General features: G+C 58.0%; 10 protein-coding genes across 10 annotated transcripts; 7 read left to right on the forward strand and 3 right to left on the reverse strand.

Annotated features, from left to right (window-relative positions):
- Window positions 1–2,426: 2,426 nt before the first annotated feature.
- Window positions 2,427–3,923, forward strand: PLICBS_000409 (uncharacterized protein; the record flags this gene model as incomplete). The annotated part of the gene is made up of 5 exons (XM_018318597.1): window positions 2,427–2,498; window positions 2,554–2,595; window positions 2,655–2,769; window positions 2,830–3,443; window positions 3,501–3,923. The coding sequence occupies 5 exons, from the start codon at window positions 2,427–2,429 to the stop codon at window positions 3,921–3,923; spliced, it is 1,266 nt and encodes a 421-aa protein (XP_018184122.1).
- Window positions 3,924–4,131: 208 nt separating this feature from the next.
- Window positions 4,132–4,475, reverse strand: PLICBS_000410 (uncharacterized protein; the record flags this gene model as incomplete). Its single annotated transcript, XM_018318596.2, has 2 exons — window positions 4,132–4,391; window positions 4,451–4,475. The coding sequence occupies 2 exons, from the start codon at window positions 4,473–4,475 to the stop codon at window positions 4,132–4,134; spliced, it is 285 nt and encodes a 94-aa protein (XP_018184121.2).
- An 847-nt stretch (window positions 4,476–5,322) lies between these two features.
- Window positions 5,323–6,884, forward strand: PLICBS_000411 (uncharacterized protein; the record flags this gene model as incomplete). The annotated part of the gene is made up of 5 exons (XM_065599595.1): window positions 5,323–6,128; window positions 6,293–6,480; window positions 6,544–6,621; window positions 6,675–6,754; window positions 6,822–6,884. 5 exons carry the CDS (start codon window positions 5,323–5,325, stop codon window positions 6,882–6,884), a joined length of 1,215 nt encoding a protein of 404 aa, XP_065455667.1.
- Window positions 6,885–7,167: 283 nt separating this feature from the next.
- PLICBS_000412 (uncharacterized protein) lies at window positions 7,168–8,799 on the forward strand (the record flags this gene model as incomplete). The annotated part of the gene is made up of 4 exons (XM_065599596.1): window positions 7,168–7,614; window positions 7,864–8,104; window positions 8,157–8,338; window positions 8,410–8,799. The coding sequence occupies 4 exons, from the start codon at window positions 7,168–7,170 to the stop codon at window positions 8,797–8,799; spliced, it is 1,260 nt and encodes a 419-aa protein (XP_065455668.1).
- Window positions 8,800–10,750: 1,951 nt separating this feature from the next.
- On the forward strand, window positions 10,751–12,454 carry PLICBS_000413 (uncharacterized protein; the record flags this gene model as incomplete). Its single annotated transcript, XM_065599597.1, has 7 exons — window positions 10,751–10,959; window positions 11,009–11,202; window positions 11,258–11,335; window positions 11,523–11,602; window positions 11,666–11,718; window positions 11,776–11,880; window positions 11,950–12,454. 7 exons carry the CDS (start codon window positions 10,751–10,753, stop codon window positions 12,452–12,454), a joined length of 1,224 nt encoding a protein of 407 aa, XP_065455669.1.
- Window positions 12,455–12,841: 387 nt separating this feature from the next.
- On the forward strand, window positions 12,842–13,520 carry PLICBS_000414 (uncharacterized protein; the record flags this gene model as incomplete). The annotated part of the gene is made up of 3 exons (XM_065599598.1): window positions 12,842–12,893; window positions 12,951–13,102; window positions 13,161–13,520. The coding sequence occupies 3 exons, from the start codon at window positions 12,842–12,844 to the stop codon at window positions 13,518–13,520; spliced, it is 564 nt and encodes a 187-aa protein (XP_065455670.1).
- Window positions 13,521–17,424: 3,904 nt separating this feature from the next.
- PLICBS_000415 (uncharacterized protein) lies at window positions 17,425–19,182 on the forward strand (the record flags this gene model as incomplete). Its single annotated transcript, XM_018318594.2, has 2 exons — window positions 17,425–17,588; window positions 17,652–19,182. 2 exons carry the CDS (start codon window positions 17,425–17,427, stop codon window positions 19,180–19,182), a joined length of 1,695 nt encoding a protein of 564 aa, XP_018184119.2.
- A 663-nt stretch (window positions 19,183–19,845) lies between these two features.
- PLICBS_000416 (uncharacterized protein) lies at window positions 19,846–20,816 on the reverse strand (the record flags this gene model as incomplete). The annotated part of the gene is made up of 2 exons (XM_018318593.1): window positions 19,846–20,136; window positions 20,196–20,816. 2 exons carry the CDS (start codon window positions 20,814–20,816, stop codon window positions 19,846–19,848), a joined length of 912 nt encoding a protein of 303 aa, XP_018184118.1.
- Window positions 20,817–22,488: 1,672 nt separating this feature from the next.
- PLICBS_000417 (exopolyphosphatase) lies at window positions 22,489–23,996 on the forward strand (the record flags this gene model as incomplete). Its single annotated transcript, XM_018318592.2, has 2 exons — window positions 22,489–22,606; window positions 22,807–23,996. The coding sequence occupies 2 exons, from the start codon at window positions 22,489–22,491 to the stop codon at window positions 23,994–23,996; spliced, it is 1,308 nt and encodes a 435-aa protein (XP_018184117.2).
- Window positions 23,997–24,365: 369 nt separating this feature from the next.
- Window positions 24,366–25,928, reverse strand: PLICBS_000418 (uncharacterized protein; the record flags this gene model as incomplete). The annotated part of the gene is made up of 1 exon (XM_018318591.2): window positions 24,366–25,928. The coding sequence occupies one exon, from the start codon at window positions 25,926–25,928 to the stop codon at window positions 24,366–24,368; it is 1,563 nt and encodes a 520-aa protein (XP_018184116.2).
- Between the last annotated feature and the right edge of the window lie 370 nt (window positions 25,929–26,298).

Consider the following 26,298-nt stretch of genomic DNA (forward strand, 5'->3'; position numbering starts at 1 on the left):
CATGACGTCGCAAGCACCTATTCGACAGGTGGCTCGGCTCAGATCGTGCCGTTTCCTGCCCATATCAGCCACGCTATTGATGGCTGTCGTGGCAGAGGAGGACGGGACTGGGCGCAAGGCCGTGGTCGCTACCTTGATCTCATCAAGGTAGCAGCCCGTTGGCCGGGCTCTGAACGTGACAGGTCATTGGTTATTTGATGACGGAGAACGCATCGTCTACTATGTTCCAATGCGCGTCTCCTACACAGCCCGAAGCCACATGGCTAAAGTCCTTGCATCCGCCGTCGCTGTCATTGTTGACCTACATGTATAAAGGCGTCCCCCGACTGTTGAAAGGACACGCTCACTTGATGTCATTGTACTGGCATATGGTGCTGTGAGGTCATGCAGTGATACATTTGCAGCAACTGACCATTCTGGGCGACTGACAGAGCAGAGCCATTGAGCAGGTCACGGTGTTCCACGATTGGATCGTTCGAACCCTGTTACGAAGATGAATGAGCCGAATGCGGTACAGTTAGCCAAGTCTTCCGCTTATGGGGTCGTAGAGCGCGTGCGCGCGCCGAGATGCCTGAGATGCCTGGGAGGAGGTTGGTGACCAGATCATGGCGGCGATTGAATGCGACCGCAGAGCCTGACGTTGTCAAGTCTGGTGTTTTTGGGTTCGAGCTGACCGGGCGAACTTGCGACTATCTATTATCTCGGACACTGGGACTTGTCTGACAGGCTTCGCGACAGCCGTATCTAGGTCTGGTTGTCAGGGACACGGCGCGACAGCCGACCTTCGACCATGCTCGTATCTGCACCGTTGGTATTAGGCGGATTCAGCGTCGCGACACCAGGCTTAGCGGCGCTTTCGTCCCTTGTTCTGCGACACAGTCCTTCTATCCGTTCGGTGAGCCGACACGCAGCCAATCGCGACAGCAGAAGAGGTCGCGGCAAGGGGCACAGGGTTTGAGCGTCCTATGACGAGGAGTGCGCCATGACTGCTGCCGCCATGGGAGTGGCGCAGCAAGTCTGCGGGAGAGGCCCCGATCGAGACGTCAACCATGCATGTTCGTCGGGCGTGGCGTTGAGTCGCATCATCCGTCCAAGCGCCGGCCCCTGACCCGTATCCGCTCCGGGCACTCTTCTGGGCAGTCCGCCTTGGCGGTGTTGCTTCGGGGCACGGACTAGCTGCTGCAACGAGGCGCAATAGTCTTGCTGTTGCTCATCAAGCTCTAGGACATTATGAGTGTGGCAAGTGTGGTTCTTTGAAGGCATTCGTAATTGCGGCCCTAGTTGATGCTGAGCGCAGGAAGTACGAGGCCGGGCAACTCGTACTTCGTACAGCTGCATCAACAGTGGTCACGGTACAACTCAGTCCCACTTTGGCCCTCGTTTCTCGCATGAACGCTGCGGTTTGGTGTTGCCGTATCTCAGTTGCGTGCACCCGTACTGAGACTACCGGTCGGCAGCTCAGCCGAATGAGGTTCTCGAGAAACGGCTTCGGCATGAACAGCCGAGTCACCATGGAGCCACTCGAGATGAGAGAGTCAGGTGAGTGGGCGGGCGGTGGCCAAAGATATACAAGTTCGCCTGCCCGTCCCACAATTCCAGTGCGTCTGGTTCCTGGACGACACAAAGCAGTGGCTTGATGGGTCCGCCAAGCAGGGGTTCCGTCGACAGCGTTTGCTCCAGCGTCGATGGCGTTCTGTCAACTGGAGTCCCCGAACCCCATCGACAGGGTCCATGCGGGAGGACGCGTTGACACCTCGGCCAACAAACCTAACATAGGGCTGCCCATGGCTCCTCCCCGCATTGTGCGACATTCCAAGCGTCGTTTTGGAAAAACGTCACCGAACTCTCTCCGCCGTGGGCCTGCATTGACTACGTAGGCGACTAGGCCGCTTGGCGAGTAAGCCCGTCGTTCCCGGCGACCTCGCTTTGCGGCTGACTGAATCGTATTTATGGATACGAACAGGCACGGTGACACTAATGGCGCAACACGAGCCTGGGCGCCACCCCATTTCAGTTCGCTTCCTCTGTGTATGCCCTTGAGACAGACCCTTCAGCCGCATTGAACTGCGCTGCATCTCATCGCCCTGCAGCGGCGCTTCGGCGCTGTTTCGTTTTGGCGAAAAAAGGGGCCGGTCGGCCGAGACAGCCGCCTTTTCCGCTTTGACCGTGACAGTGAACGAACCGTGAACACTTGAAGCAGTCCAGTGAGCTGCGAAACGCCACCCAGGGGTGGGATTCATCGGCCCTTTCAGCCGTCGCTCGTATCGTCCACCTGGTCCCACTTGATCCTTTGCTAGCCCAGGGTCCAAGACAGTTGTTTTTGAACGTCGTCATCCGCATTCTCCGCGCTCGTTTCTGGCCTTCACTTTCGTTCATCTCATCGAGGCTCAAGGCTGGTGCGTGCTGGACAGCCAGTCTTGCCAACCATGCACACGACACTGCGCCTTTTGGCGCTCTTGGGCCTGGCCTCCCGCGCATTAGCCGGCATACAATACCTGGTGGGTGATGCGGCGACAGCTGGGAGGTTGCGTGGCTTGACTAACCGTGGTGCAGGGCGTCGCAATTCCTGGCATCGACTTTGGCTGCGACATCAATGTTCGTTTCCCCCGCGCGACCGACGATCTGCGCATACCGATTGCTAACACCCGCGACAGGGAAAATGTCCAACGAAGGCCGAGTCGATCCCGCTTGCGCAATATGGAGGCGGCGATGGCGAGGGGCAGATGAAGCACTTTGTCAAGAACAACAAGATGAACATTTTCCGCCTGCGTGAGTCTCAGCGCGACCTGTCCCAGGAGAAGGCGTACAGCTAACATCTCACCAACGCAGCCTTGACATGGCAATTCATCACCAACGGGCAGGTCGACGGCAAACTGTACGAGAAGAACCTCAACGTGTACAACGACCTCATGAACACCTGCCTCGACACTGGCGCGTACTGCATGATCGATCTTCACAACTTTGGGCGCTACGACGACGGCATCATCGGCCAGGGCGGCCCGAGCGACGAGGTCTTTGCTGGCCTTTGGAGTCAGTTCGCTACCGAGTATGCCAAGAACGACAAGGTTGTCTTCGGCCTCATGAACGAGCCGCACGACCTGGACATCAAGCTCTGGGCCAAGAGCTGCCAGGCGGCCGTCACCGCGATTCGCAAGGCCGGCGCCAAGAAGCACCTGATTCTGCTCCCGGGCACCAACTTTGCCAGCGCCGAGACGTTTGTGTCGACGGGCAGTGCGGAGGCTCTTGCTGCGATCGAGAATCCCGACGGCACTACGGACGGCCTGCTGCTTGATTTGCACAAGTACCTGGACATTAACAACTCGGGAACGCACGTCGAATGCACGACGGACAACGTTGAGGGCTTCAAGACGATTGCAACGTGGCTGAGGAAGAACAAGCGCCAGGCCATGGTCTCCGAGACGGGCGCTTCCATGGATCCCACGGTACGTTCAGTACAGGTCGGATACTATTTGCAGATTGGTTGCTGACGGGTCACACAGTGCATGGTCAAGTTCTGCGCGCAAAACGAGTTCATCGCCGACAACACCGACGTCTTCATCGGCTTCGTTGGCTGGGGCGCCGGCAGCTTCGACGAGAACTACATCATGACCCTCACGCCGCTCGGCAAGGCCGGCTCTTACACCGACAACAAGCTCATGTCGCAATGCATCATGAAGAAGTTTGGCACCGACAGGAGCATTGACGCCCCCTCGTCCTCCGCCTCGTCCTCCGCCCCGACATCCACGAGCACCGATATCACGTCGAGCACATCGAAGCCCATCTTCCATGAGAGCTCAGCGACCCCGTCATCAAGTCCCACAGCGTCACCCAACAACAACAAGAAGGAGAATGGTTCGGGTAATCTGAGGACCAGCGGCTCGGCCATAGGCCTCGTGGTGGCTATGGCGGTTGCTGTCCTGTAGTCTTGGCCTTGGAAGCCAGGGTTGGATATATTCGTCACATGCATACCTGTACATATAGAGCATATTGTAGACATAGAGATCATAGCGTCTTTTCGATAAAAGGTTAATGTTTATGTTCGCTGACGCATTGCTGTCGCTGTTCAACCCATATGTAGGCCAGGTCGCCCGCGCAAGGCGAGGTGCAGGCTTCACTAGTGAACATGAATAGCTATTGCGGCCGCCGTCGATGTCGTCCGTCACTGTCGTTGCCCTCGTTGCCCTCGTTGCCCTCGTTGCCCTCGTTGCCCTCGTTGCCCTCGTTGCCCTCGTTGCCCTCGTTGCCCTCGTTGCCCTTGTTGCCCTCGTTGCCCTCGTTGCCGTGGTTGCTGTCGTTTCTATAGTTGCTATCGTTGCTGTCGTTGCCCACGTTGCTGTGTGGTCGCTGCTGCTTCAAGGCACCATGGCCAGTGGTGGCCAAAGACAACAGAGCTGGTGTCCAGATGGCTCTTCTCATTCATTGAGCCATGGACCAGTGTCCAGAACCTTACACGAGGACAGTGGCACGTCGGTCATCTCCCTTGATAGCAAGTTCAGCCGTGGCATGGGGCTGAGCTCTGTGTTTCTGATCTGCTTCTGCGTTCGCCCTGGACCAACCTTTTCGCAGACACTGGGCTGAACATCACGCACCTCGCGCTCTGATTCACCGCTTGGTGCGCACTGTGCCTGCTCCGTTGTTCGGCCATCTCACCGGGCAACTGACCTGGAACTCACCCAGTTCTACCTTCTCCCGCAAACTTACCCTCCTCTTGTTCCCGCGAACGCACGAAACTCATCCACTTCATACCACCTCCCCGTCAGCCCGATCCAAAATTCTCTGGCCTTCTTTCAATCTTCTACTGGCCCAGTGGGTCCAGTCGAAACTCCTCACTCACACTTCACCAAACTCCTGTCACATTTAGGAAGGTTCTCTCATCCGTTACCCAACTCCGTCAGCCTGGCACGTTGTCACGTCGGCTTGACTCCTTCACGCCTCTAGTCCGACAGGACTACGCAATAGGCCGTCACACCCCTATTCACCGAATCTATCCTCCGGCCAAGCTTCCATACCGTGGAGAGCGCGACTGGATCAGCCTGCGCAGGCATGATGGTGTCGCCAAACAGGCAAGGGCACGAGCGGGCGAAAGATGCAACGATCATGAAGATGGAAAACGCGCCGACGGACCTCAGCGCTCCCTGCGCGACGGCTGACTCGCAGGAGAATGTACGTTGACCATCATTCAACCCATTCGGTGCCGGAATCCTTGTTCTAAGATTGCCTCAGCAGCGCAAACGAGGTTCAAACGAGCCTTTGGCAGGACGAAGATGCAAAACCGCACGCAGTAGCACGTACAAATTCGAGGACATAGATTCGGATGACGAGATGAAGAACGCAGACTCGAACGAGGAAGACGACGGATCACAATATGCAGACTCTGACATGATGAAGAGCGAGGATGACGACGACCGATATTCTGACACGATCGCCGCCCAAAAGTCAAGGAACACTCGGACGTGCGCCAAGAATCCACGGGAGTTTTTTGCACGCAAACTACAGCGGCGGCAGGAGCAGGAGCTTGAAAGATTCCACCAGAACAAAGCAAGCAGTGGTCCAAGTACCGCGGCAAAACTGCGTTTCGCGGAGGAGTTCAAAAATACCATGAATGAACTCATCGACATTCCTCTGTCCACCGCGACAGCTGGCTTTATCCCAGTCAACGAAGAAGATCCCGCTGCGAACTCCACCAATCACAAGCAGCTCCGCCTGATCAAGAGAAGCGCTCGCATGTGCTCAGGGAACAGCCCCGATGCACTTGCAAGCCGAGAGCAATGCAGAAGAGATGCGAGAGACCTGACTGAGGCTGTGTATTGCTTCGGTTACAACGCCATGAAGCCCCAAGACAACAGCTGGAGGTTTAAGGAAATGCAGTCCACACTGATGCCATTCCAGCTCGCTGCCTCCAAGTGGATGCTGGAGCGCGAGTGCACTCCAGACCTTCCGCTTGGCGGCATTCTGGCTTATGCAACTGGCCTGGGAAAGAGCATCATTTCACTGGCGTGTGTCTTGGGAAACCGCCCTAACAAGGAGGATTTGAAGACCTTCGCACCAACCACACTTGTGGTTGTTCCAAATCACAAAGATGCAGTCAAGTGGCAAAAGGAGATACAGAAGCATTGCAACAGCGAGTGGTATGCTGACACAATGCTGTACGACCCGGCTGGACAGGTCCCACTAGAGTTGTTCCATGCCCGCAAGATCCTGTCAGTCATTTGTCACGGACACCGTGCAGACCGCTTCCCTTACGCCCGAATACTTGCTGAATACATGTGGACTAACGAGCACTGAGCAACAGGATTGCGACGTACCACCAAGTGCGGGGCCAGCATCCAGGTGTCGACGATTCTTCTGGCCAGACAAAGCGTGGAAAGGGGCGAAGGCGCAAAGCCAACAGGTCTGACTCTCCAGGTCACTTGTTCAGCGTGAACTGGTATAGGGTGGTCCTGGATGAAGCACACATGATCACAAACACGGGATCGAGCAGTAAGTCCATACCAAGTCTCCTCCAATATCCATGTGGCGCGTGTACCTGGCTGATAGGTGCAGACTTCCTGGCTTGCGTGGCTCTCAGAAGCAAGTACCGCTGGGTGCTGACAGCAACCCCAATCGCCAATACCGCGAAAGGTTGGAGTCCATTCGTCGTCTTGGCTTTCGCGGTTCACACTGACAAACTCTAGAGTTCTTCCCCTTGCTGAAGTTTATAGGCTGCGATGGAATGGAGAGTTCCAAATCTTTTCGCCAGGAATACATGAACAAGGTAACGTACCAGCTCCCGGTTCAATAACCTGAAAAGTTGGATTGCTGAGCTCGACTTACCATTCTAGGATGGCAACCGAGTCAATAGCCAGTTCCGAGACCTTATCACGAGGGTCATGCTCCGCCGGTAAGCACCGTGGATGACCTTGTACTTGTCAACGCCGCATTCCTGGCTAATTTGTTCATAGAACGAGAAACCATACATTCTTGGGATGGAACCTGGACGAATCGCCTGGGTGCGAAATATACGACATTCGTGTCGGGCTCTCTCAGGAAGAGCAAATACTAGTCGAGTACGCAGATACGCATCCACCGTTCACCGCACGCCCAACAGCCATCCCGAACGATTCCGTGTACCCAACCCGCATTGTGCCGTTTCATAGGGCGCTGGATGTTCATTTTCACGAGACTGACATGAAAGATGAAGGCGGAGAGCCAGACTGCGACCCTGACCCAGATTCGCCAGAAGGAGACAAGAAGTCAGGCGGGAGGGACATCATCAAACGACGACAACTCATCTCTCATCTGTTCAATTTGGAGAATCTTTTGCGCAGGAACTTCACTCTGCAGCAGATTGCTGACCTTCAGAACCAGTTCGACAGTCTCAATACTGCTGCTGCCCCTGTGCCACTAATCGACCAGCTGCTCGCTAATCTAGAGGTCAAAGGTGCGATGGAGCGATTTGCTACAGGCATTACACGAGTGCGTGATCGACAAGACACAGTGCATGGCGGTGTTTTCGACGTGCGAGGGTTACTCACCTTGATTGCCGATGAACATAAGGCGAAGCTGCGCGAGAAATGCACTTTCTGCGACGTGAGCTTCAAGACGCCGTCGGTCGTCCCGGTGCTGCTGGAGGAGGTACGCTTGCAACGGTTCTAGACATGCCTCGCCTAAACGCTAACCAGGGCGACTGGCATATGCAGTGCAGACACGCGTACTGTCTCCTGTGTTTCGACAAATTCACCAGAAAAAGGACACCCGACAAGGTGTTTCCGGTACGAAGGCTTTGTCACATCCTCGATTGAGGCAACGTGAATTATGGCTAACAGAATTCTGCCTTGGTGGCAACAGGATTGCCAGAGCGCCAGTTGCGACAAACCGATGCAGGCAAAACTGGATTTCGAACCCCTCGAGCATGTGAACTACGTGGCGAAGCAGACCAATTTCCGAGAACCCGGCGAAGACAGCAGAAACAGGCACATCAGGCCTGAAGACAAGAGTGGCGTCCTCTTTCTAGCTTGCGCTATGTGCAAGGACCGGTATTCCTTGCCGCCAAGCACGAAGCTCACGGCAGCCATGGCTGTCATTGAAACATGGCTTGCCGAAGACCCGAATGACAAGATCGTGGGTGCGTAGGATACGATCGAGTTGCGGGCTTCTTTTTGCTAATCGTTCCCCAGTGTTCACGCAATTTGTTGCGACAGCCAAAGTGTTGGGCTTGATGCTTGGGAGCGCAGACATTGGCTTTTCGTACCTGGTCGGCAACATGACCTCGAAGCGACAACAGGAAGCAATTGAGTCATTTGTTGCTGGCAATATAAAGTCCGAGGAGGGCGACACCGTTATCGCCCCTCAGGTTTTGGTGAGTAATACCTATCCAACCCGAAAATGCACGATGGTTCCTCGTTCTATCACATTAACATACCGTTCCAGGTGGCCACGATGCAGAGTGGTGGCCAGGGCATCAACCTCCAAGCAGCCAACCGCGTCATTCTCATTGACCCCTGGTGGAACTATACCATGGAGGAGCAAGCCTTTGGGCGTGTCACGAGGATCGGACAGACGAAGATATGCCATTTGGTCCGCATCATTGCTACTGGCGGATTTGACGAAAAAGTCACGAAGTTGCAGCTCAAGAAGTCTGCCGAGGTAAACCACGCTATGCAGGCTGACTCTGCCTCAGCAGACACCTTTGACTCCGACATTGGCATGTCGGAGATTGCGGACATGTTGGGTGAAGGGGACGAGCAGACGAAGGAGGAAAGCTCCAAGGATCGTGCGAAGCGGAGCGGCCGTGTCCGAAAGGGCAAGAAGAAGAACTGAGCGGTCCACTCAAGTCAACGGTCAGGCGCTGAGAGACGGATGGGAGAGACGAAAACGGGATAGCAAGTCGGAAAGTTGCAACTACATTGCCTGGGGGCATATTTGCTAGACACTCGGGCGGTCATACCGAGTTGATCAGGGGTCGCTAGGTGGTATGCCGCGCAATTGCAGGCGGCTTTCGGAGAGTGTTCTTTGGACTTCAAATAATCTTTCGGTGCTGAGATTGCAGTTACCGTTAAACACACATCTCGATCACTGTTCCCAGAAACAACATCCACCAGTGATAGCAAATTGAACAGTCTCGCAACAGAGCCTACATGTACACCGGTGATGATGGATCCATATTGTGACACTGGAGGAAGACGCACGGGTGTGTACCGAAGCCAGTGAAGCTCTATAGCGACAATTGTTAGACGAGAAGCGCTATTTAGATACCAATTCTTCGTTGCTGGCGTTCATGGCGTCGATTGCGTTGCTGTCGCTGCATGTGCCGCCGCCAGGCTACTGGTTGAAGGCATTCCGATTGTGCTGTGGAAGAGATACAGCGCATTTATTCCCGGGCGGCATAACAGGAGCAAGAAACACAAACCTTCATTCCCAATAAAGATTGGGCAAATGTCCGGTTACCTGGGGGCGAACTGGAACAGTCAGGAGATGGGGCCGTTTGCAGTGCTAGCACAGCGAGCGTGAGAACTTGGAATCACGGAGTGAGCTCTCCAGTCACTCGCAAGGGTCTCGCCTGGCACCACAGTAGCTCAACCTTCCATATCGTAACCACTGTTCGCATGCTTTCTCCCTCCCGAGCATCACCTCTCCTTCAACCCCAACTGCCCCCTTCGCGGCAACCTCCACCATTCAACCTCCCCAGTGTTCCAGCCAATGCACATTTACACCACAACTCCCCAAGACTGGTGGCTTCAAATCTTCTCTCTCCATCCTGACTCGGGCGGTTTGCAAAGGCCTCTGAGGTCCGCCAGTGGTAGCGATGCGAAATACTCGCCGTCAAATCGTTGACCACGTCAACCGTGGCCGACTTCCCCAGAGCCGCGATGATGTCCGTGCGAGGCCCAGTACTGAGAGAAGTACCAGTGTTGTAGACTTGAGCATTACAGACTTGGTGCAACGGTCTTCGATCACGCCACGACATGAGGCTTCATTCCGACACGCGACTGCTCCCCCTTCATCTACGACTACCGGAAGACGATTCGACGACTCGGACACGAATGACCCGTCGTATGTCCCTGATGATGAAGAGTCTGGGTCAAGTTCTAGCCAATATTCTTCAGATTCAGACGACAGCGACAGTGATGATGAAACTCATCAGTCTCCGATGAACAGTGGTGGTGAGACAGGACGCAATCAAGATATTGATTCGGCCGGTCTCGATGAGCTAATGAAAGACGTAGGAGAGGAAGAGGACAGCAATTTATCGGCGAGCGTCGGTTTGCGACCTGGCTACAGCAATTTGCCACGAGAACAAAGTGTCGACGGCCCAAGACGAGGAGCCACTTCCAACGCCGCAACAAACGCTTCACGAAGGAATCACAACAATCATTCTGACGAGCTCCGGACTCTTCAACGACTGCAAAATGAATCGCGCACTCTTGACGAAGACGAGCGGGCCGATGCGCCGAGCATGCCCAACTTTTCGGCGAACCGTTGGGAGAAACAATTCGGGATGATGAAGCAGAGCATCCCTCCAGGCGCAGACAGCCATCGGATTGCAACGCAGGAGCAAGATCTAAAAAATGCTGTGCAAGAGACACTCGGCAGAAAGCTGAAGGCAGAAAATAACATGTGGCGGCATACCAGGATGCGCCACCCCCTTCACAGTTTCCAGGTCACAGCCGTGGCATGGATGCTGGACAGAGAGGACGGCCAGGTAGAACCGCGTGGCGGGTTGCTCGCCGATGAGATGGGCTTGGGCAAAACGATCGTGACACTGGCTTGTATGGTCACAAATCTGCCCTCCAAGGAGGACCGCAAAGAGCCCTGGCGCGCAACCCTGGTTGTTGTCCCCAATCAGGCGACGGCCATGCAGTGGAAAGATGAGATCGACAAGCACGTGAACATGAGATCGTCATCCGGTTGGCACGGGGCAATGGTTTACAATACCAAGGAGACGATCCCTATCAGGGTGATGAAGAAGATGTCCGTCATGTAAGTGAGAAAGCATTAAACGTTTGGGGCATCTTTAACGGACCTTTAGCATCACAACCTACAATGAGCTCAAGGCTCAATACCCAAAGGCCCAAACCGTGAAAGAGCTTGAAAGCCACTACGCCGGGGACGGTGCTGCTCTTGCTAGAGAGCTTGAGAAGAAGAAGGGGTTCGTGTTCCAGGCGAACTGGTACCGTGTCGTCTTGGACGAGGCGCACGCCATCAAGAACCTCACCAGCCGAAGTATGGGCTCCAACGTGGCCTTTTCATGTGCAGAACACAATACTGACTGTCTCAGGCACAATGGTCTGCTGCGAGCTGAAGAGCAAGTATCGCTGGGCTCTAACCGGCACCCCACTCTCCAACTCTGTTGAAGGTTTGTGACATGAAGAGAAGAGCTGTTTCGACACCAGCTCTTCACTGTTTGGCCACCGCAAGCGAGGGCGCTTTGAAGAAATAGTACCAGCAACGCCAGCAACGTCACCAGCGAAGGGCTGGTGTCTTAATAGCGCTTCTCGTTTCCGAATTGTCATCGGAAGGCCTTACTGACCTTAAATCTGCAGAGATTTATCCGTATCTGAAGTTCCTGCGCTGCGGTTTCACGGACAGCCTGTTATCTTTCAGGAAGAAATACATGAATGGGGTACACCAAGCTCATGCGCTTCATCGGGCTACCCAGGCAACGGTCGAGCTAATCTTGCCATAGGACGGAGCGAACGACAATTTCGAGACCTTTCTTTCAATTATTATGTACCGCCGGTATAACACCCGCCGTTTCCTTGAGCGATGTCTCTTTCATGCTAACGTTCTTTACAGTACGTTGAGGGACACATTCTTAGGTTATCGACTTATCGATCTCCCGGAGAGTAACATTTCCGTTTTATGGGTACCACTCTCCAAGCAGGAGATGATTCTCGCCCGGTAGGCCGTTCTGCATTCATCGTCTGGTCCAGTGTCAGTGGGCAGAATGACTAACCTGGCGGCACTCAGCGAGATCGTCGAGTACTTCAATCAGAGCATACGTGCAATCAAAGCTGCACGACAAAAAGTCAAGCGGAGGCAAGACGTCCCGGAAGATCGCGAGAAGGCCAGGGAGGAGGCCCGCTGTCAGTACGAAAAGTTCCTGCGATTGAGACAGGCGGTCTCCCATGTGTTCAACTTGGATAACTTTCTCCGCGAAAAGGTAGCGCTGCGCAACATACAGCGCCTGAAAGTGAGCTTGTCCAAGGCTGTTGGTCCGGCATCCATCTTGACGCAGCTGTTGACCACACACGACGACGGTCACCTGCCCCTTTCGGGTTACGAGAAGGGAATCGAACTCCTTCAGAACTTGCCCGAACCAGTCTTTGGTGGCATATTCAGCTGGGGCGGCTTGCTCGACCTCATTGAGAACGAACAGAGTGTGAAAAACATCACATGCTCTCGCTGTCAGATCCAGAAACCGCCCATCAACCCAGTACAGTTGGAATTGGTAAGTAATGATTTCAACTTCTGAATGGCCAGCTCAGAACGGGTTCTAAGAAGAGCTCATATGTAGTGCCGACATTCCTACTGCGGAGACTGCTACATTGCTGCCATGCAAGAGACCGCGGCAGGCAGTCGATTTCATGTTCGAGGGACTCCTCCGTCCTCGACGACTCGCGTCAGCAACCACCAAGGTGGAAGATGCAATCAGCCCGACTGCAAGGCGGAACTTGGCCTACTCCGCAGGTTCTCGACCTTGTCACACATTGTTCATGACCAGCCACCTGCATTTCGCGAACCCGGTCGCGACGCCAATGGGGTACTTCCTCGGCAGGGCGTAAGAGACAATGGGAGCTTCATTGCTTCTGCTACAGACGTGGCTTGCAAGTTGGTCCCAAGTTCCAAGTTGACTGCGACCATGGCCGTGATTGGCACTTGGCAGCAAGAGCATCCAAATGACAAGATCATAGGTACGGATGGCACAACTTCACTCCTTACGGCTGATCTCTAATGATATCCCTTGCCAGTGTTTGTGCAGTTCGTCATGACGGGCAAGGTCCTCGGACGCATGCTAGAGCTAGCTGGTTTCGGATTTCTCTACTACATGGGCAGCATGACGCAGACGCAAAAAACCACGGCCCTGAAGGACTTTCACCGAGACCCGTCAAAGACCATTCTCGTAAGCCAATATGTCTGAGTTCCAGGACCTGAGACTCTTCCTAACGCTTAAACGCCAGGTTGCGACGATGCAGAGCGGCGGACAATCGCTGAACCTGACCGCCGCGAACCGCGTGATAATAGTCGATCCCTGGTGGAACTCTGTGCAGGAGAAACAGGCATTCTGCCGCGTCGTCCGAATCGGACAGGAGAAGGAAACCCACCTCGTGCGCGTCATGGCACGTGCTGCCATCGATGAAAGGATTGACTCGCTTCAAAAGTCAAAGGACAAGGAAATTGATCATGCTCTCCAGGACGACGGGCATATTCCCGCGCCGATTGACGAGGAAGCGCTGGAGGAACTCCTTCGTCCGAATGACATCAACGATGACGACTGCGTGATTACTGGAAGGAGAAAGAGACGTCGAACTCGGCATTGAGCAGACTTCTCAGCCTACCCGAGCGGGTCGGGAAACGTGGGGGACACGGTCGCAGTCGGTATGTGAGGTAGTGCGTCGAAGCGCGGCTCTTTTACTCCGTGCGACATCGCCGGAACGTTGGTGAGCCTCCAGAGCCTGTCCAACCCAACAGGGCAAGGACACAGATCATAACTCCTCGGTAAAGTTATGGATGCTCGAAAACACCAACAGAAGCTGTGACGGGCCATGACATGAACTGAGCTTTCGGTACGGCGTTATGGTTCGGCCTACAGCAGTTGGAAAGGCGCGGGCAGCTCATATTGGTAGCGGGACTTAGAAAATGGTGAATTGATAGTGCATTGCGCGAGAAAGATAGAGTGCTTGAGGGTCGTTTTGGTGCCTCTCAGCAACGTAAGCCCTTATACCTGAAACCGGGAAAATTGCGCCCATCCTGTTCCCATGGTAAGGTCGCGCAGACGATCAACCCTCAAACCGTCGACGAGGAACAGTGTAAAGCGACTTGGCGTCGCCCGTGTCGTTTAAGACCGGTCTTGGAATGAACACACGGCCTGCCTCTTTCACGATAGTCGCGGGAACGGTGCATGAGACACGGCAGTTGCGCTCGCGGGAGGGCCACCATAGGAGACGTGCGCTGGCTTGAGCTACATGGCACTAGGGATGGTCATACTGGGTGGCGGCAGGCTGCACGCGGGTATCGTGCAGCACGCGTAGGATGTTTTAATCCGAGGACCCCGGGCTGCGGCTGCAGATATGTCGTCTATAATCTCGTCTCGTCGCTGCGGTCTCATTTGGCTTCATAGGCGACTGGGCGTAGATTCTCGCTTGTCTCTGCGCCGGCAGCAGTCCAGCCTCGAGAGCGGTTCGAGCCCACCAGGCAGCCAGCACTCCCTCATTTGCCTCGCGAAAATCACCAAAATGGCAATGTCAGGGACATCATTGACGGGCTTCAGTGCGGCTTGCGCCAACAACGCGCTCTATTACGTCTGCCAGAACAAGGCATCGCGGTTCATCGGGTGCTGCATGATCGACCCCTGCGCGAGAGACGACGGCCTATGTCCGACACAGCATCTCCAGCCGGCGACGTTTACGCGGGCGAGCAATGCCGTCCAAGTTCCGCCTCAAGTGTGCGTCGACGCGAGCAACCGCTCGGTGGCATGGTACGCATATACAAACCTGAACACGCCGTTCATGGGATGCTGTGCCGAGAACGCGTGCCTCAACAGTGGGGGATGCCCGGCATCCTCCCTACGGCCGGCAAAACTGAACAGTAACAAGGAGCTTTCGAGTTCGTTTATTTCAAGTTGCAGTAATATCGTCTTGAGAACTGCAGCGCCGGAAGGTGTTGCTGCATCTATCGCCGCTGCATCGCCAACAGTTGTGATGGCCAGCGCTGCCGTCACACCTGCACCAAATTCTGCTTCCACCGCATTGACCGCTTTGGCCTCTTCTACCTCAGCTGCATCAACACCACTGGGTACGATAACGTCTGGATGCCCAACAGGCGGGGACGACTGTCTGAGAAGTATGAGTGCAACTCGGCCACTGTCCGTTGTCTCATCAATAGCGACTGCCATATCGCCAGCCGCTACCGCGGGGTCTACTTTACCAACCTCGCCTTCATTAGAGACGGAGACCTCTGTTAGTTCGGCTTCAGCCTTTGACATCGATACACCGTGGGCGTCAGAGGCAGACGCCATGGATCACGATCACCTTTGGTCGGGCAGTCGAGGTGACCACCCAATCGGGGGCTGGGACAACTCCGCCACGACCGGATATGTCGCTGGCATTGCCGCTGGGGCTTCGGCAGGGACGATGGTAGTCGTTGGCCTCATCTTCATATGGTACCGAAAACTGCGGCGGGATAGGAGGGAGAGGATGAGGTCGGCCATGTTGTACGGACACGCTGGCGTGGCCCGCGTGTAAGTCGTTTCACAATGCCCGCGGCATGTCACCGGTCGCGAATGAAGTCTGGTGAGCGGGTAAAGTTATTTGGATGGGCGAATGAGGTGAGCAGGTAAGCGGTTTGAAGGGTCAAAAGGGACATAACAGCGGCCAACTGGGAAAGAAGCAATTGGCCGGGCATAATTTTGACATGAAAGGGAGCACAGGGGGAGGCGGATTCGGAAATTGGCGGCAAGCCAACAGTCGATGGCTGATAATGAGGCATGTTCAGAACGCCGCGACGACTATTCAGTAATGAGAGCATATGCAAAGTAGGATTCGTAGAATACAGTACACACGAGGCACTGCAAACTTCTCTGGCTGTGTGCGCGGCTCACAAAATGTCTCGGCCGTACAACCTCATCCGGCCGGCCACGCACTCGCTCCTCCGCTCATCCGAAGCCCGTCAACGAGACGGCATGTTCCGTAATGGAGAACGCCCGGTGCCCTTTCGTTTCGCGGTTGGTAATATTGACTGGTTGCGCCGTCCCACAGTCATTTTGTGACAGAGTAACCTGAGCGAGCACTACAACACCGCTGCGAAAATGACGCGATGACGATAGGGCCGGCACCTCGCGACATGGGACCTGCTCAACTTGCTTTCCTTCGGCCAAGGTCCGCGTTGGCGGCACGGCGGTCGGCGGGCGAGGACAGAGGAGGAGGAGGGGGGGGAGATGGAGCTTCCCATCCCATCCTCCCGTCGTGAGCATCGAGGGCCTAGACCTGCGCAAGCGCTGGCGGGTCCAAGAGCCGCACCGGGGATCTTGCTTTTTGGCGTTTAGATGAATCACGATATCTGCCGGCGCGGCCAACGGGAGTGATTGGCCGCCCTGTCTTCCCTAACGCTGGCGCTGCACGCGTTGGCTGCCATAGCGCGCGTGACCCAAAGCAAAAGCTGCATTCTCACAAGCAAAAGATCAGCCGCAACAACAACGAGCCGCAAAAGAGAGCGCACCTCAGCTCGCGATGGAAGAGAGAGAGCGAACGAAAGCCGAAAAGGTGCGGAGCTATGCCACAAAAAAAAAGCGCCCGTACGAGGTTCGCGACCGCCAGCCAACTGACGATGATGCCTTCCTCATGGCGAAAAGCCGGGGCAGCGATCGCCCTCATCACGGCCGTATATTTCGCGTGCAAGTCGGTCCTTCTCCACGCACTGCAGGCGAGGCAAGGAAGCGGCCCCGGCCAGGATGGGATCCGATCGCACGATTGAATCTGTGGAGGGCATTGAGAGGGGAGGGGGGGGGATGGATTGGGGGGGAGCAGCATGCACACAAGGACGCACGCACGCACGCCCGCGAGACGGCCCTCGAGGAAGGAAAAAGCAACCAGGGGCCGCGGCCGGGTGGTGGTGCTCAGGCCACCGTGCTCCCAACACTCCTCGCCTTTCCTGCGTCTTTACCTTTTAACCTAAATGGCTGACCCCCATCATCATCATCGCCATTGTCAGGAGGAGCTTTGAACACCTACTGGAGGCTACACTCACGCCGTTTCGCTCGCCTGTTTGGGCCATCCGCTGGCTCTCCTGCATCTCGTCCCGTACTGTACCTCTACAGTCCTGCCCTCTGTTCCTGTGGCCGTACAGCACAGTACCGGATCAACTCCTCGTCCTCGTCCTCGATCGTCCCACGCGCCGGCCACGCGTCTGGGCCGGGTTTGCAAAGAAAGAAAACCTCACTTGTCCTGAGCGCGGCCCGCCCAGGCCTGTCATGCTGCCGTCTGCCGTCGCCCTGGGCATCTGTACTCGGATCGGATCTGCTGCTGCTGCTGGTGGGAATCCTCCTCCAAGCCTCACTGATCCATCTGCGTGCGGCGGCGACGACGACGACGACGACGACGAGCCTCGACATCTTATGCCCTCCGCCGGGAACGCCGTCGGCTGGGCGGTCGGATCGTGCCCATGGGGCACCATGTCCTCGACTATGAAGCCTCAGCGGGAGGGGAATGGCTGGCGACGGGGCTGCCGATGCGGAGGCGTCACGAGCACGACGGTGGTGGCCGCCGCGAGTACAACGAGGCACAGCTGCAGGCGTTTCGAGTCACCTCGGTGACATTGGCTTCACTCAGCGTCGTGGCGACGATGCTGACGACGTTTTGGTTCCTGCGGATGAGGCGCAGCTTTCGTCATGAGTAGGTGTTTATGCTGCGCTATTAGCCATGTTCGAGGACAGGAGGAGACTGACGTGCGGGCAGCCTAATCATTCTCCTTATTCAAAGTGACATGCTCAAGTCCCTGTGGCTCGTCATCTTCGCTGCCGCGGAGCTGACGCAGGGGACCATCGACACTGCCACGCCCTTTTGCCAAATTTCTGGCTTCTTCCTGACGCTGGGCATCGAGATGTGCGATGTCGCCGTCGTCTTGTTCGCCTTGCACAAGACCATGTACATATTCCGCGGCGGGAGTGGTCTTTACCCGTACAGACGCATCGCCTACGCGGCCTTCATCCTCATCCCGCTGCTTCTTTCGTCGCTCGCCTTCATCAACAAGCCGGCCTTTGCCAACGAGGGCCCGTACTGCTACCTGCCGACTAGGCCAAGATGGACGCGGAGAGTGCTCAGCTGGATCCCGCGGACCATCGTCTTGCTCGGCATACTCACCATGTACTTGTCGACGTACGTGTACTTCAAGCTTATCCTGGGGCGGTTCGGCAAGACGGGCATGTTTGGACGGAGAAGCGTGATGCTGGCACCACCACAAACGGAACCGCCTGTGAGACCACAGACCACGGTGTCGATTCCACCAACTCCTCCTATCGCGTATCACGGGTTGATACCACCGACGCCGTCTTGCGATGGGGAGTCTATCGCCAATAAGGGCCGGAGACCATCGATCTGGACCATGTCGGGGATTCCTCCACTGGAAACCGGATCTTCAGTATCAATTTCGCAGGAAAGTATCCGACGAGAGCCATCTTCGGAGGTTTCGACTCCCAACCAGGCCCGCGGCCGCTCGTTCTCGAATCCTTACTTCCCGCAGTGTCCCAGTGTTCTGGAGCTGCCGCCTTCAAGAGGCGACATTCCTCCGCCGCCTCCAACAATCTCCCAGCCCGTGACGCCAAGCAGCCCAACCGCCGCGCGGCCGCTTTGGGGGCGACCGCTGATGAGGACGACTACGAGGGACTCTCAGGCCTCCACGCCGTCCAACGACATGGCGATGCTGAACCTGGGCTCGCGTGGCGCGGACTCGACGACGGGTATTGTCGCCGGGCCCATGACGCTGGGCGTGACCAGCACGGCCCAAACGCGCGACAAGATCCGGCGATCTCTGCGACAGCTCTTCATATACCCCGCCGTCTACACCGCCGTGTGGCTCGTGCCCTACGTGTCGCACATGATGGGCGCAGACAGGCGCAAGTCGCCGTTCAGCGTGGTGATCGGCTCCGTCGCCAGCATGTGCCTGCAGGGCGTCGCCGACGCGCTCGTCTTCTGCATCATGGAGAAGCCGTGGCGGCACCCGCGACGGGCCGACGCGCCGGCGTCGTCGTGCTGGATCCTGCGGCGGCTGGCCGGGGCGCCGGGCGCGTACGGGCCCGAGGGCAAGACGGCGGCCAAGGTCGGGCGCACGAGGGAGGAGATGCTCGTCGACAGCAGGATCGCGCGCCGGCGCCGCGACGAGGAGCTCGCGGAGAGGAGGCTCACGCGGGGCGCGGCGCGACCTGCGCGGCGGGAGTGGTGGGACACAGCGCTGCAGGACTGTCAGTGTGAGCCACGAGCCGAGGAGTGAGTGAGGGGAGGGCATGGACGATGGGCGGCGCATCATACGAGCGATAAAGGAGCACGGTTCTCGTCGCGCATGGACCGTGCGTCTTGGCTCCGGGCTGGCTGGCGCAGGGACACTCTTAACGTCGCATACAGACTGGACGGCATTTGATACCCCGGGCAATGAGGACGGCGGAGCGGCATATGAGGATGCCCCCGGCATGCGGGCATGGCGGCGGCACACATGACTGCAGAAAATGTATTTATTCCCTGTGTTGTAAATAGTGTTGATGTATAATATGTCCAGCGCCGTTCCTGAGCCTCCCTGTGATTTCTATGTGGAGAGGCGATGGGTTGCCCTACGCACCTCTCTCTGCCTCTCTCCATCACTTTCTACCTTGAGTGTTGCTGTCGCTGATGCGTAGGCAGTGCCGCGCGTCCAGCTCCGGCCTTGAACCGCATCCGCGACATAGTCGTCTAGTCTGTCCTGTAGGTCCCTGCCATCTATCGTAAATCCTGCCCGACCGATGGCGCCCGAAAATGATAGCGCGCCCAGCGCGTGAAACTTTTTGCGGCGACGCAGACCTGTACTTGGTCCTGGTCCGCGCCCTCGCCCTCGCCCTCGTCCTCATTATCGCATACGTGGCGTCGTGGCACCTAATTAACCTATCCGCGCACATGCCGGTTGTTACCGCTGGCGCATGAACTTGAGGATGGCCCTCCCCACGGCAACGCCATCGTGCGGCACCGTGGCGCGGCGCATGCCGTCCTCGTACTGCTCGTCGGTGAAGATCTGGACGGTGTGGCGGTTGAAGAGGACCTCGGAGATGATGTCGGGGGTGAACTCGGGGTGGCCCTGGACGGTGAGGTAGCGGCCGGGCGAGTACATGCCCTGGTTGTCGCAAAAGGCGTTGGACCCGAGGGGCTCGGCGCCGTCCGGGAAGCCAAAGACGATGTCGTGGTGCATCTGGTGGATTCGCTGGTGCAACGTCAGCAACCGCGCCTGGGGGCCCTTGTCATGCCATGTCATGCACTTACCAGGATGTCGAGATCAAAAATCTCCTTGCCCGCGGGTGTGAGATCGACGTCGGTCACAGCCACCTCCCAGCCCTTGTCGCTCTTGCCAACCTTGGCGCCGAGCGCACGTCCGATGATCTGGTGGCCGAAGCATATGCCGACGACCTTGACGCGGCCGTCGGTGTCGAGCGCGCGCTTGGTGAAGTCGACGAGGTTCTTGATCCACGGGTCGTTGTCGAAGGCGTTGTGGCGCGAGCCGGTGAGGAGGACGGCGTCGATTTCGTCAAGATCTGGATATGTGTGCAGCTCGTTGACGATGTCGTAGCCCTTGATCGAGACGAGCGCGCTCAGGCCCGGCGGCGGCGAACCGCTCGACTCGGCAGCGGCGGAGAGCAGCGCGGTGAAGACGCCGGTGTAGTTGCCGTACAGCTCGCGGGTCTGGGGCTGGGGCGAGTCGCACTCGAGGACGGCGAGGCGGAGGACCCGCGGCGGGTCGGAGGAGCCCATGGTGCCGGCGCCGGTGGTGGTCCGGAGGCCCCGCGAGAGGTGGTGAGGGTCGACGAGGACGTAGTTGTAGCAGAGGGCGAGGAAGGCGAGAGCGAGCACGGCGGATAGGAGCCGGCGCGTGGCGAACAGCGGCATAGATAAGAGAGAAGAATGGAGGTAGGGGAGGGGGGGAGAGAGAGAGAGATAGAGGGAAGGAGCAGGAGGGAGTTGGAAGGCCAGGCGAGGCGAGGCGTCGGCCACTGGCCCGGCGGCGGCGGCGAGCGCGAGGGAGGACCAGACCAGGACCAGGACCAAAAAAAGGCCGGCCCGCTGATAAGGCAGCGAGAGCCAAGAGGGAAGCGAGTTCCGGAACGGCAGCCAGCCCAGCAACACGGCGTGGCGTCGCGGTTCGTACGACGAGCGCAACCCGCGTGGGGACCGGTGGTCGCGCCGCGGAGGATTAAGGATGGTGGTGGTGGATCGCGCGGGATGCGGGTTCGCCGCCCTGGATGGATGGATGGATGTCCAGCTGCCCTGGATGGCCGCCGCCCGAGGAGAGGTCGGGTGGATGGCGGGCGCTGCGTCAGTGAGGGTGGGTGCTGCCACAGCCCCGATTGCGGCCCTCCAGGGGCTCCATCCAGCACCACGCGTCCGTTGGTCGGGCGGCCGGGGCGGTTCGGGCGGGCGGTCGGGGGCACCGGCACTGAGAGCGGTGGAGGGCGCCCCGGGCCATTCCATTTACAGTGGGTGAGGTGACGACGTCTCGCCCGGGCAGGCTGCTGCTTGGTGCCCGGATGGGGGGCCCAGGGACAGGGTCGGGTGCTACCTTACAGGCTGGGTCGGATGGGGCATTTCACCTTGCATTTGCTGTGCTCCATCGCTGTGCTGCCCTGCCCAGACGCTGCGAGCTGTTGCTGCTCGTGCTGCTGATGCTGCCACTGGCAGGGCAGGGCAGGGGACAGGGACGAGGGGAGGACCCCTGGAACCTGGAGTGGCTCCATGCCCTTGCTCGCCCTGGCTCCATCATGTTTCTTCTGCAAGCGAGGCCGATGCATGCATGGATGGATCCTCTTCGGGCGCAACCTCATCAGGCTTCCATTGACTGACTGACTGCCTGCCTCCACATGACACCTTCCCAGCAAAGGCATTGCGCGATGCAGAGGCCCCAAAACACGCCCGTCTCACGACTTACTAAAGAAACATACGGACATCAAACGTTTGCCGGCCCATGTACTTCGTAAAACGCCGGCGCATGCCTGCCTACACGAGTACGAGTCCAGCCCAGTGTCCCGGACAGCTCGAAAAGCATGCCATGGAGGAACCTCGACCCCCCAAAGGGCCCGAAAGACCAAAAAAAAAATCCAAGGTTGGTCCCAGAGGCCCAAGAATAGCACACCATCTTCTCTCGCTCAACAGCGGAGCCCGCCCTTTCGCCTTAAGGCAAGCCACGCCAAGAGTGGGGAGCGAGCCGTCAATGGGAGTTTGATGTTTGATGTTTGAACTCTCTTTCTCTCGCCGAGTCCAACCTGCACCTCACCAACCGACTTACAGCCCATACGTAGGTACCAAAGGCAGCTCAAACTCACCCATCCCACACGCCCCCCGGCAACCCGTCCGGCCCGCAACAACACGCGACACACCAGCGCGCGCGCCCGCATTTGCGCGGTTTGCGGTCATTCTTGTTGCAGGTTTCTATATTTGCAAACTTCCCACGCCTCACGTCTCGGGTCCCCCCGCTCGACATCCTGCCACTGAGCCTCATCCGAGTGTGTCCAGGTAGCGCCGCCGCCGCCGCCGCCGAGTGCCGGCCGTGATCCAGGACGACGCCATGCCTCCTCCGAGAGCCTCCCTCAAGAGCTTCCTCGCCTCGGCCAGAGCCGCCCTCACGGCGCCCGCGAGTCAGCGTACCGCACCCCTGACCGTGGTTGTCGGCAACGAGTCCGCAGGTGCGTAGCCTTACCTCCTCTTCTCCTCCCCCCCTCCCTCCTTCTGGAGCTAAAGACCCCCGCGTGTAATGCGAGGGAGCTGTCATTCCCATGGGGACTGAGTGAGTGAGTGAGTGTGTGGTGGAGAGGCACCACCACACCCACGACCACCACGCGGAGCGGCACGAAACTGACTGACGACTTCTCTCGTGCCCCAACAGACCTTGATTCGCTCTGCTGCGCCATCGTCTACGCCTATATCCGCTCACACTCACCACCGCACAGCCTCCATGTCCCGCTGTCCAACCTGCCCCGCGCGGACCTCGGCCTGCGCACCGAGATGACTGCCGTCCTGCGCCGCGCCGGCCTGGCCCCCTCGGATCTCCTGACCCTGTCCGAGTTTCCCCTCCCGTCGCCCGGCGGCACACCGTCTGCCACCAGCTCCGGGGCCGGTGGCGGTGTTGCTGCTCCTGGTTCTGCTGGCCCTGACAGTGGGCTCGCGCCCGAGGACACGCGGTGGGTGCTCGTCGACCACAACGCCATCACGGGCCCGCTCAAGGCCGCGGGCTACGCCGCCCGTGTCGTGGGCTGCGTGGATCACCACGTAGAGGAGCACCAGGTCCCACAGGATGCCGCACCGCGTGTCGTCGAGCCATGCGGCAGCTGCATGAGCCTCGTGGTCGACGAGTGCCGCGCCGCGTGGGATGAGCTCAGCCAGCGGGATAGCCGTGGGGACGACGACCTCGTCAGGCTGGGCCTCGCCGCTATCCTCCTCGACACGGTAAACCTGACAGCCGAAGCAAAGGTCAAGGACAAGGACGTCCGTGCGGTCAAGTACCTCGAGTCCAAGGCGCAGGACGAGTCCTTCAGCAGGGACAAGTACTTTGAAGACATTTCCGCCGTCAAGGAGGACATTTCCGGCCTGTCGTTCCGCGACATTTTCCGCAAGGACTACAAGGAGTGGGAGGACGGCGGCTTGACGCTCGGCGTGAGCTGCGTCGTGCAGGACTTTAGCTACCTCCTCGACAGGGCAGACGGCAGCGCCGACACCCTCCTAGAGCACCTGTCGTCCTGGGCCAAGGAGCGCAACCTCGACGTCGCCGCCGTCATGACCACGTCCCACCCAGACGGCGAGTTCCAGCGGCACCTGCTCGTCTGGGGTGTCAACCCGCGAGGCTCCGCCGCCGCGAGCAGGTTCGCAGACATCGCCGGGGACAAGCTCGGGCTCAACCAGTGGCAGGGCGGTGAGCTGGACGCTGCTGTCGTCGACGCCGCCGCCGATGGCGCCGCGGGAGAGGCTAGTGCTGGTGGTCGCGGGCAGAATACGAGGTTCGCGTGGAGACAGCACGACCTCGCGGCGAGTAGGAAGCAGGTCGCGCCGCTGCTGCGCGAGGCCATGCGCATGGGGTGAGTTTTCCTCTACTAGTAGTCGTCCCTCCCCTCGTCGCTTCTCCCACGGTCCGTGCGCAATCGTGACGACGATTTGCCCCGAACGAGTGCCGATGGACGGCGAGCACGCATCCCGCGCAAAAGTCTAACGAAGCCTTGGCCCAGCGGTGGGGAACCTAGCAGCCCTACAAACATGCAGGAAACAAGGCAGAGGCTGTAAGTTGCAGGTTACGAGGTTACGAGAGTCATGGTCCATGCAGTCGGTGTTAAGTGGTTGTAATTGTACAGGGGATATACACGATAGTACAGTAGATGGCGCCATGGTCGATCCAAGACTGGAACACGAGCTGCCGCATGCAGAGCCCGAGAGATCTGGGCTTGGGAATGGCATCTATGCTGAGCCGGGCGAGACCGCGTCAGAAAACTTGTTGAGCGCCTGCGCTCTCTCGCGGCGAGCTTGCGTCCCCACAAGATGCCGTCGCAAATCCTCCACCTCCTTGAGCACCCTCACAAACTCCCGTCGCTGCAGGCGCCGCCTGCCCACGAGATCCAATGTCTCCGACGCGGGCGGGTGGTGGAGCAGATCTTCGGCCGCCGGATCGGCGACCAGGATGCACGCCTTGAGCGCAGTGTAGAGCGATCCGGTCGGCAGCACGGGCGGCTCCTCCTTGAGCATCTCGGGGTACACCCAGCGCAGCGCGTCCGTGCAGAGTTTCGGATCGCGCGTGGCCGCCATGGTGCTGTAGGCCAGCTCGTAGAGTTCTGATGACCGTGCGACTTGAAATCTCGCCGGTGAGCGGAAGGCGTCCCACAATCTTTCCCAGTCCTGGTGGCGCGCGTATGCGTGCATCAAGCGCAGCACTTGCGGCTCGTCCAGGGCCGACTGCATCTCCACCAGCAGAAACTCAAGATTGCTCTGCGACCGTTGCAATTCAGGGCCATAGACCGGAGAATTGACGACGGACTCAATTAGGGTGACGAGCATCTCCCTGGACCAGACGGTCATGCCACGCTCTTGCGCCGTCAGCAGGAGCTCATCAACGAGGGCGAGACGCTCGCCTGAGCTGTCTGGTGTTGACGGTGCGGCCTCAAACACCGCGCAAATGAGGCTCTGCAAAACGTCCTGGTTCAGAGGGATGCCGCTAGTTTGCAGCTCGGATATTTGTCGACGCAACCTGGCCAAGTCCAGCTGATTCGCATCTTCCACGACCACCTGCGACGCTGGCTCCTGCACGCCCTTGCCAGCAGCAGGAGCGCGACGCTCAGTCCGAGGCTGCAGGCGACGCGCCATCGTCGAAAAGTGTCGTTGCTGCTGAGAGGCCTGCTGAAGGGCCTGCCATTGTGATGCTGATGGGTTGGATGGCTGCTGCATTCTTGACGAAACCATCTTCTCAAAGGCTGCCCTGTCTTCGGTTTTCTCGCCCTTGATCTTGCTCGTCTGCTCGAGGCTGCGCCTCAGGACCCCTTGCCAGAGAGTCTCCAAGTCCAGCTCGCTCCGGCGAGACTCGGTCAAGCACTGCACGACGACCGTCGTGCCAGTCAAAGACGACCCGAAGCCGGAAAAGCGCCCGCTCTCGTCAAAGCTCGACAATTCGTCTGTGTCGTGGCCAGACGCTGAAAAGTTGACGCACACCCATCCAGTCGAGATGCCGTTGTCCCCACCAGGCACAATCATGGTGTTGTTACCCATGAGTTTCGCCTTCTTCTTGAGACGGCGGAGCTTCGTCTTCAGCTCGCCCGGCCCGATGAGTCCATCTGCCCTGGCATTGACTTTGTAGTTTCGCTTTAGCCACCGGACGAAACGGCCGGCAGATACGTGCAAGTGCCGTTCGCTGCGGGCCGTCGCGAATAGCATGATGAGGTTTGCGCCAAGCGCAGCGGGCGGATCCAACTCGCGCAGATCCAGCAGTGAGATATCGTCTAGACCCATGTCCTCGTAAATGTAGTTGATCATCGGGTCGACAAGCGCCGGGGCGCCTTCCGGGGCATGGGGAAGCGTCGGCTTGTGCAGGCTTGGGGCGTGGCGAGGCGGCTCCTCTTCGAGAAACCATGGCTTTTCGGATTCATCTTTGGTATCAGACTCTGGTGTCTCTTCTACTTGTCGAGCTGCATCTGTCTCATGCGGTCGTTGTGAAGAGAGAAACCTTCGCGTCGAGCTCTGGAAGGGTCTCCGCTGGGGTTGTGTTAAGAATCGAGCATTCGTCGCCGTCGAGCCCAGTACAGCTCGGAGTATCGAGTTCCTGCAGCTGCAACAGCCGAGGGTCGCTATTGCAGGCCGCGCAATCATTGTTGCCGAGTTGCGCAGCAGGAGCTGCAGATAGAGT

This window comes from Purpureocillium lilacinum (assembly GCF_023168085.1).
Source record: "Purpureocillium lilacinum CBS 284.36 DNA, scaffold_1, whole genome shotgun sequence".
NCBI classification, from domain to species: domain Eukaryota; kingdom Fungi; phylum Ascomycota; class Sordariomycetes; order Hypocreales; family Ophiocordycipitaceae; genus Purpureocillium; species Purpureocillium lilacinum.